The sequence below is a fragment of the Lipotes vexillifer genome, unplaced genomic scaffold (assembly GCF_000442215.2).
Source record: "Lipotes vexillifer unplaced genomic scaffold, Lipotes_vexillifer_v1.1 scaffold438, whole genome shotgun sequence".
NCBI classification, from domain to species: Eukaryota; Metazoa; Chordata; class Mammalia; order Artiodactyla; family Lipotidae; genus Lipotes; species Lipotes vexillifer.
Window position 1 is genome coordinate 419,681 of NW_006784126.1, and position 10,555 is coordinate 430,235.

Genomic DNA, 10,555 nt, shown 5'->3' on the forward strand with positions numbered 1-10,555 from the left:
GTGATCACTAATTTTAAAAAGCAATTTGCATATTACTTACCAGGAAGTAGAATAATAGACTTTTCCCTTTATGATGTAAATTAGTCCCAAATACATGGTGCTTACAAAATATTTTCTTTCTAAAAGCATATATAAAAAACTATCATTCATCACACTAGAAAATATTAAGCATTTTGTTGTGTGATAGGCAAACCATAAATATACTCAAAAATATTTATGCAGTGACACTGTGTAATATGATGTTGAAATGAAGAGAGATAAGTATTTACACCTGAATTTACTATGTAATATTCCAAAGCTAAAAAACTGAAGGATTTAATATGAAATTATCAACAGAAGAAACTTAAAGTTATTATTTTACACTGATTAGTGCAATTTTTCAGCAAATACTGAGCACCAGTGATGTGCTGGATCTGTGTTTAACAACATAATGTCCCCACCCTCATGGACATTAGAATGTAGGGGAAAAGAGAAACAATAAAATAATCACAACAATTAATACAAAATTATATATATGTTAATTGATCCAAAGGTCAGTTCGGTAGTCACAGGTAGGTAAGTCACCATTGCAGAGAAGAAGCAATTAATTTTATAGTGGAACAGATTTATGAAGTGTTGGGGCTCATACTGTCCATCCTTATGATAACTTATGTCACAGAAAGAGATGTGTCTTATTCATCTTTCCTCCCCACTGTGCCTGTTGTTGTGCTGTTCACATGATAGATTCTTAATAACTGTTGATCGAACGACTGATGAATTATTACAAGACTGGTAATAAACTGTAAAGAAAGTTAACCATTAATACTTTTCTCCATCACCAGGTGGTTTCTAGACCAAGGGGTTTTCAACTCTATGTAAATGTTACTGAACTTCACCTCAAAACAATATAAAATGAAACTCCTGTTGAGTTATTCTATATTCTAATGAATGACTTTAGAATTTTCGTTCTGTCTTCAAGTTAGGTAATTGTGGAATATATCAGCTAGTCAACACAAATGTGTCTCTTATGGTATGCTGTGTAAGTCAAGAATGGTTGCAGACCATATGGCGACTCGTCTTTTAATACCTCTTTGTGAAGCTGAATGTTGCCATCCATTAATCTTTGCTTGTACTCCTTTCCCTTGTGAGATTTTTAAGAAAAGCCAATGAACCCATTTCAACTGAATCTGGAAAACTTTTTCTTTTTTAAGAACTTAAACTCACTTTTAATTATTCTTGTTTAAATGCTCGTTCCAGGCTTATTAGATAATTCTGGATTGAGGTTATTTCACACGACAGATATAAGGAAATACGACGCTGGGGTGATTGAGGCTGGCCTCTGGGTAAGCCTCTTCCACACAATCCCTCCAGGCCTGCCTGATTTCCGGTCTGAGGGTCACTGCACCCTGGAATGCCTGGAAGAGGTATGCTATGTCTGAGTCTATGAGCTGCTGTTTCCAGATTAATCTATGCTCTTAGAAACTATGTTTGGAAAATTCCAAGTTAGTTTATTATTAATCTTTTTCTTGTTGTCATGCTGTAAAACAATTGTTTACAATTTTAGCAAGACCTTTATTGCTTTTTTAAATCTTGAAGACTACAGGTGTAGAATTCTAACGACAGGAATAATTTTCAGGGTGTTTTCCTTCCTTTCCCCTCCTTTGATTGTTTCATAGTGGATACTTTCTCTTTTACAATTTTGACCTTTGTTTGTGTAGAGTCCCCTTTTCCTTTCTCAACTTTATCTTTTATCCATATTTTTTTTCCATGATTCATTTTCATTTTTTTCTCATTTTCTCTGATTTATAGTTGCCTTCCCTTCTTTAACCAAAGAGCAAGAATAACTAATATAAAAATACATATTGGTTAAGAGAAAACCATATATAAGTATTTCATAATGGCTGCTTCCATTTATAGTTCTTTTTTCTTGAATTAAAGTATTTCGGCATGGTTAGTATTCCTTATGAATCATAGGATATTATGGTTGTAAACAGTATGGCAAACTGGTGGAGTGGAAAGATTGTGCTCTTCTGAGTTATTTAAGCCATTTAGACCATGAATTAAATTGCCATGACATCAACCACTAGCTGTAGGACCATGAGCATTTCATTTCATTTCACTCTCCCAGTTCAGTTTTCTTATCTGGAAAAGTGGGAATAGAGTCTCCTTTTAAGAGTTTCAATGTGCAAGCTACCAACATACTGGAATCTTTCTGCCAGGAGCTTTGACTGCTTTCTTACCTACTAAAAGAAGAAAAAAGAAAGATAATATTTAGAAGTGGTTCAGTTGGTCCTCAGCAAGCATTAGTTCCTTTTCTTTTCTGCCAGCCAGTATTGCTGCACAAAGATAACACTGCTAGGTATAAGTCAGGAAAAATCCAAATTCAAAATGTCTGGCAGCTCATGCATTCACTTAAGTTGTGTAAGCGTTTCTTCTCAGTTGTCTCTACAAGTCTGTTTTAAGGTGAACTGTCTGAGCTTATTTGGGCTAATCAGGCCTCCCCTGTGTCCCCTGTAGGCTTTGGAAGTTGAAAAGCCAAGTGGCATCCACGTGTTTGCTGTTCTGCTCCACGCTCACCTGGCAGGCAGAGGCATCAGGCTGCGTCATTTTCGCAAAGGGGAGGAAATGAGATTACTCGCTTATGATGATGATTTTGACTTCAATTTCCAGGAGTTTCAGTACCTAAAGGAAGAACGAACAATCTTACCAGTATGATTGTTTTGTTCTTTTTCACTGAATGTCATCAAAGTCCTGAGACGTAGGTCTGCTGAGAATTAGCCAGGTTTCTATTGGTGAAATAACTCGCTCATCCACATCCTCAAAGCCACCCACATGGCTGTCGCACAAGCCACATGGAATGTGTTTGCTCTGTTTTCCCAAATTGAAACTCATTTTTCTTACTATTCCCAGGGGCAACTCAAGTTGTTGATTTACAAAGAAAATAAAAACTTGGGTTTTGTGCTGTAAGCAACTTTTTTTTTTTTTTTTTTTTTATTTCATCAAAGTCCTGAGACGTAGGTCTGCTGAGAATTAGCCAGGTTTCTATTGGTGAAATAACTCGCTCATCCACATCCTCAAAGCCACCCACATGGCTGTCGCACAAGCCACATGGAATGTGTTTGCTCTGTTTTCCCAAATTGAAACTCATTTTTCTTACTATTCCCAGGGGCAACTCAAGTTGTTGATTTACAAAGAAAATAAAAACTTGGGTTTTGTGCTGTAAGCAACTTTTTTTTTTTTTTTTTTTTACTTGACTCCCCAGTTAACAATCCTTTGGCTTGCAGTTCAGGTAATGGTAAGATCAGAAGTTTGCTTTCACCATAAGATAGTTTTTGGAAGTTTCATTTCAGTAAAAATGAATATAAGGTAATTCTTTCATTTGACAAAGATATTTGGACATAGCTAATTATTCTATTGTGTGTAATCCAGCTTGCAATAGTACTTGGGGTTCTAGTGGAAGGACACAGAAGAGGATTTTATGTTTTATAATAATGAAGAATTTAAAAAATTTTATGATGCTTCATTTTGTCAAATTTTTTGTTTAATGGCCATCAAGCTCAATAGCTATATAAATTCCTACCCTTATTCTCTTCTTAAAAGTCATATACTTATACTAGTTATGAAGTGAGAGTAATAGCAATATCTTTTCTACATGCAGAAATTCCCTGATACACCCTGAGAGTAGGAAGATGACATTTGAGAAACAGTAATCTCAAGATTCTTAAGGACTACCCTCCATTTTATGGTGTTGTCTTGTCTTGGGACTCTCCAACCAGTTTTATTGGGTTATCTCAGAACTCCTTTTGACACATAACTGGTGTGCCATAAGTAGGGTATAAATATGTTGAGATACTGATCTCTGGGCTCTCTGAATATCTAGGCAGGGAGGACAAATCTGGGGGCCATTACCCAGAGCTCACTCCCTCTGAAGAATAGCCTGTCAACTTACCTGACTGGGGAGCCATACAAAATTATTTTCATTATGTGCAGAACTGTTCAAAAGGTTGGAAAGTATGTGGAAAATAAATTACTAGTAATTTGCCTCATAAATCTGTTTTAAGAAAATGAATACCTAAGGACCTTTAAAGAAAATAATGTAAATGAGGAGATAATCACAATAACTGTGATTATAGATAATAGTATCTGTGGCTAACATTTATGAAGTGTTTTATGTGTACTAAGAGCTAAATGTGTGCTCTGTCATGTAATCTCCCAACAGCTGTGCAAGATAAGTGCTATTTTTATCATTATTTTTTAGATGAACAAATTGTGCCCAGTTGAGTCATTTCCTTACCTAGGTCATGCAGCTAGAACATGGTGGAGTCTGGCTTGAACAAAGAGAGCCTTATTTGTTTGTTTGCTTGCTTATTATACTAGCAAATCTAGAATTTAATAGATCAAAGGTCTTCTTATGAATCAAATTACTTAATGCATGCATTCATATAGCAAATTAAACTGTTGGTCTACAAATGTATTAGATAAATAGAACAACATGAAACTCCAATCTGAAAGCTTCTACTTTTATGTTTTAGGGAGATAATCTAATTACTGAGTGTCGCTACAACACAAAAGATAGAGCCCGGATGACTTGGGTAAGAAGAATTTTATTATTATTAAAATTTATTTGTGGAGGAGGAGGCATAAACTTTGATTTTAGAAGAGAAATAAGTGAAAAGCACTCAAATTTGGAAGCAAAATTCCTGAATGTCTTGAACATGAATCATCATAAAAGTAAAATCAGAGCTGTTTTAGCATTTTATCAGATTAACTAATGATACTTTGGTAATATTTGCAGTATAATTTAGTGACCCTTTCATGAAAAGCTATCCTTAGTCTTTCCGTTTTTCCTCACCAAATATTATTATAAAGACCTGTGGTCACTAATGACCATGTGCGTGAGTCTGGACTTAGATGAATCGAGACTTCAAAAGGAAGAATAAATTCCATGACCTTAGCGCTTCTGACCCAAAGAGAAATCTGGTCCCAACAGATTTACTGGGGAGTTCTGCCAAACATTCAAGAAATAAATCACTCATGCCTTCCTCGGTCTCTTCCAGGGAGCACAAAAAAAGGGGGAACACCTTCTACCAACTCATTTTAGGAAGTTAGCATAAGCTTAATACTGAAACTTGATATGGGCAATATGAGAAAGGTCCACAACATGCACCAGAGGGAAGTAACTTTGACAAAGTATTGACAAACCAAATCCAGCATTATATAAAAATGTAACGTTAGGACTGATTTGGGCTTAACTAAGGACTGTAAAATTGGTTCAAATTAGAAAATACACTAATGCCATTACACATTAAGAGATCGAAGGAAAAAGGCTTATGATCACTTCAATAGGAGCAGAAAAAGCATTTGTCAGTCATGGGGGGAATAAAGGACATTTAGCAAACTAGGAATAGGAGAGAATTGCCTTAAACAGATAAACATTAGCTGTGAAAAATCTATAGCAAATATCAAACTAAGTGAAATACTAGAAGTAATTCTTTAAAGTCAGGAAGAAGACAAGGATGTTTATTATCACTGGTTTTATTCAATATCATAGTAGAAAAGAAAAAAATGAGATATAAAGATCAGAAAGGAAGAAGTGAAGAAAGAAAACACATTATTTACAGATATTTTAATTTTCCACATCAAAACCTCCCCCAAACTGATAAATCTAAAGTTAATTGTATTTTAGTGTACAATAAATTATCTCAAGAAAATTCAATTTAAGGCTATAAATCCTATAGAAATAAAATAACATTAGATATGTTTGATCTCTATGGAGAAAATTATTAGTCATTATGTAAGACATTAAAGATCACCTAAAGAAATTAAGAGATACTGTGTTCATGGATAGAAAAGCTCAGTGAAACAAAGATAATCTTTCTTTTTATTTTTTTTCTTTTTAAATTGGTTTATAAATTTGATATAATTCCAGTAAAGAAAGATCAGAGAGATTTTATGATTTGGGGTTTTGGTGTCTAACTAAGAAATCTTCACCTAGCCAAAGGTTTTCTCCTATTTTTTTAAAACAATTTTTCTAAAACTGTTACAGTTTTAGCTTTTACACGGAGCAAGTTGATTGTAAAATCTACATACAAGAGCAAAGGGTTAAAAATTGGCAAGACACTACTAAAAAGAACAAGATGGGAAACAAGCTACTAGATTTGATGACTTATTTTAAAGCTATGGTGATTAATAGTGTGGTTTGGGTGCATAGTTGGAAGAGTGGACCAGAATAGGGATCCTGGAAACAGACCTACAAACCCCCTATATGGAAACTTGGTTTAAGATAGAAATGGCATTCAGATAAGTGGCAAAGGATGGAGGTTTTCATTAAAGAATTACTGGCACAGTTGGGTATCCAGATGACAAAAATAAAATTACATCTTTATCTCCCACAATGCACAAAAAAATAATTTCTAGGTAGATTAAACATCAAAATGTGAAGAACAAAATATTAAAACCACTAGGTGAAATATATATAAATATAACTTTAGTACTTTGGGGTAAGAACTTATTAAACAGAACATAAAAAGTGCAAACTATAAATTAGAAGATTGATGAATTTGATTACCTTAACACTTTTGGTTACCCCCAAAACACTATTAAGTGAAAAGATAAGTTCTAAACTGAAAAAAAATTTGCAATACATAAAGCATTAGTATCCAGCATATAAAATAAATTCTATAGGGCTTCCCTGGTGGCGCAGTGGTTGAGAGTCCGCCTGCCGATGCAGGGGACACGGGTTCGTGCCCCGGTCTGGGAAGATCCCACATGCCACGGAGTGGCTGGGCCCGTGAGCCATGGCCGCTGAGCCTGCGCCTCCGGAGCCTGTGCTTCGCAACGGGAGAGGCCACAACAGTGAGAGGCCCGCGTACCGCAAAAAAAATAAATAAATAAAATAAAATAAATAAATTCTATAAATCCATAACATAAGACAAACATACAATAGAAAAAAAGCAGAAGTGTGTCCCTCACTGGACATTGCCATCGGTGTCAAGGAATGACCCACTTAAAGTTATACTCTCTTCAGTGGGGCAGCCAGCAGCCAATGACTGGTTGATGTGAGAATACAAAAGCCCAATTCCCTTCCTACAATTTGGTATAACTCTGAATAGCCAACCCAGCTCAAGAACAGATTAAATATATTTACTGAGGTGTCAGCTGCACCTCATTTGCAGATCAGCTTCTCCTTTTGCCCAGTCCTGCATCAAGTGCAAAGCATTCTGTTTTGCAGTTTGTAAAATCATTGCATATTAACCACTACATTAATGTATAACTATGAACAACACTACTATGTTTTTCACCTTCACTTTTGAAAGATAGATGATTTGCTGGATACAGAATTCTTGATTAATTTCTTTTTCCCTGGAGCACTTGAAAATGTGACTCCAATATCATTTTATTACTTCCATCATTTATGATGAAATGTCAGTTGTTCACTGTATTACTGTTCCCCTGTATGCAATGTATCATTTTTCTTTGCCGCTTTCAAGATTTTCTCTCTGTCTTTGGCTTTTAGCAATATGACTATGGTGTGTCTAGGTATGGCTGTCTTCATAATTATCTTTGGCATTTATTGAGCTTCTTGAGTCTGTAAGTTAATGTTTTTCACTAAATTTGGGAGGATTTCCACCATTGTTTTCAAATAATTTTTTCTATTCTCTTTTTCTCTTCCCTCTCATTCTGGAATTCAAATTACATACATGGAACATTTAATATTATCCTACAGATCTCTGAGATGTTTTCACTTTCTTTAGTCTTTTTTTCTCGTTCTTTGGGTTGGGAAATTGCTATTGATTTTGATCTTCAAGTTCACGGCTTCCTTCCTCTGCCATGTCAAGTTGCTCTCGAGCTCATCCTGTGAATTTTTAATTTAATTATAGTACCTTTCAACTTTTTCTCATGTTTTCCTTTGTCTGATGTCACTCCTTATTTGTTCACTCATTTTTCACATATTTACCTTTAATTATTTGAACATCTTTCTTTAGCTCTTTAAATATATTTATGTCTGTTTTTAAGTCTTTGCTGAGTCCAGCATCCATGTCCTCTCACAGTTTATTTCTACTAACTTTTTGTCCTGAATACAGATCATAGTTTCCTGTTTCTTTTCATGTTTAATAAACTTTTGGTTGAAAATTGGACATTGTTGTAGCAACTCCAGATGCCGTTCTTCTTTTTTAATTAGTACATAATTTACTACTTAGATTCAAACTGTGAACTGTGCCTCCCCTGTGGTACGCAGCTGCTGATGTTTATATACATGACAGCAAGATTATGGAAAACTCAGTGCAATCAGGCAAAGATTCCATCAAACTGACCGATTGGTATCTTGTTACTGAACATCCTCTGAAATGTTCACTGTGGTGAGAAGTTTACATCACATACACTGAACTCTGAGGAGATTATTAAGTTATTTAAGAAAGGCAGCTTTTAAAGAGATGGAAATAACTTTATTAGTTTTTAAATGTGCCACTGTCTTTTGAAAAACCAAATTGGCCTTTAAGTGATTATCTTTCAGCTTTAAGGTTTATGACATTTCAATATGGGAAGAAACTGCATAACATTTGCAGCTTGTGTTCTATAAGTATCAGAGTTGGTGGAACATAGACTTTTCTAAATAAAGTATCTCCATTTTCAGGGAGGATTAAGCACCAGGAATGAAATGTGTCTCTCATACCTTCTTTATTACCCACGAATTAACCTTACTCGATGTGCAAGTATCCCAGACATTATGGAACAACTTCAGTTCATTGGTGTTAAGGAGATCTACAGGCCAGTCACGTAAGTAGTAAACGGATTTCATGGTAGGGGTAAGGATGGGCTTTATTTTCATACTAGATTCATCACCATGTTATGGGATTCCTTAATGTGCTGTTCTATTTGATTATTTTCAATTGGGGAGTCCAAGGAACCTTCTTGCTTGTTATGTCCAGGGTCCTTGAGACTACTCTTAGGTTCAGTAGTTTTCTAGGAAGACCTAAAGGATTCAGCTTATAGTTGTACTCATGACTAATATTTATTACGGTGAAAGAATATAAAGAAAAATGAACAAAAGGAAAAGGCACATGAGGTAAAGTCCACAGGAAACCAGGTGCAAGCTTCCAAGAGACCTCTCCTAGTGGAGTCACACAGAGTGTGCTTAATTCCACCCACGTCAACTTATGACAACATATACGAAGTGTTGTCAACTGGAGAAGCTCATTAGAGACTCAGTGCTGAGAGTTTCTACTGGGGGCTGGTCACATAGGTGCCCTCTGCTTAGCAATACCAAAATTCCAGACTCCCAGAAGGAAAGCAAGGGTTCAACATAAACAGCATCATTCGTACAGGCGGTCTAGGTACAGTAAATTACTCTTATCATTTGGAGAAAGTTTTATGTCCTATAGGAAATTGTTTGCTATTTAAGTTCCCTGATGCCAGCCAAAGGTCAGCCTTCCAAGCAGGTGTTCCTAAGGATGGCAGTCTCAGGCCTTCTGTGTTAACTCTTTGTGCGCAATTGCATGTAATAGAAATGACTTAGGATAAAATTATAAACAAGAGAAATATTATCCCTGCTCCCTTGAGATTGTGTGCTAGAGTGGGGAGGAGGTAATAAGCAAATAAACAACATAATATAAAATTTCAGTTATTAAAAGATGTTATGAAAATAATCAAGACAGTGAAGGAAGTGTATAGTTGTTCTCAGTAGGGTGGTGAGAGCTTCTCTTGGGAGGTGTCTTAGTCCATTTGGACTCTTATTACTGCCATAGACAGGGTAGCTTATAAACAACAGAAAATGTATCTGTCACTGTTCCAGAGGCTGAGAAGTCCAAGATCAAGATTCTGGCAGATTCAGCATCTGGTGAGGACCCACTTCCTCACAGACAGCCATCTTCTCACAGTGACCTCATGTGGCAGAGGGTCAAGGGAGCTTTCTCAAGCTGCTTCTATAAGGGCACTAATCCCGTTTATGAGGACAGAGCCTCCCAAAGGCCCCACCTCCTAATAATGTCACCCTGGACATTAAGATTTCAACATGTGAATTTCGGAGGGTGGCGGAACACAGATATTCAGACCGTAGCAGGAGGTGATGTTTGAGCAGAGACCTCAGTGATCAGGAGCCAGTCAAAAAAAGATATGCAAGTATACTCTTCAGGGAGAAAAGCCAGTATAATGGATGGTGGGTATAAGGTTAGCATGTTCAAAGAACAACAAGAAGGTGAGTTTGGCTGAAGCAGAGTGAAATTTGGCAGAGAGTAGGTGACGAGGTCTAAAAGCAAGTGGGACCATATAGTGTAGAACTTTTCAGGCAACATAAGGACTTTGGGTTTTAAGTGTGAAAAGGAGCTATTATAGGGTATAGGGTATTAAGAATGTTAATTTAGCTACTGCATTGAGAAAGGACTCTAGGAGGGCAAGATTGGAAAGAATAATATCTATCTGGAGACTTGTGATTGTCCAGTTGAGAGGTGAGGGTGCCTTGGACCAGGATGGTGCCAATAGTGTTTATGAGAAATGGTTCCAATCAGGTTAGCTTTTGAAGGTAGCACTCTCTGGACTTGTTGATTGACTGCATCTCTGGGAGATGATGAGGGAAAGA

General features: G+C 36.2%; 1 protein-coding gene across 1 annotated transcript in view; it reads left to right on the top strand.

Annotated features, from left to right (window-relative positions):
- MOXD1 (monooxygenase DBH like 1) overlaps window positions 1-10,555 on the top strand; it is an 82,762-nt gene that overhangs the window by 62,837 nt on the left and 9,370 nt on the right. Inside the window, exons 7-10 of the mRNA XM_007456549.1 lie at window positions 1,237-1,403; window positions 2,497-2,688; window positions 4,512-4,571; window positions 8,615-8,757. Coding sequence (XP_007456611.1) covers window positions 1,237-1,403; window positions 2,497-2,688; window positions 4,512-4,571; window positions 8,615-8,757 — 562 coding nt within the window. The remainder of the gene's footprint in view (window positions 1-1,236; window positions 1,404-2,496; window positions 2,689-4,511; window positions 4,572-8,614; window positions 8,758-10,555) is intronic.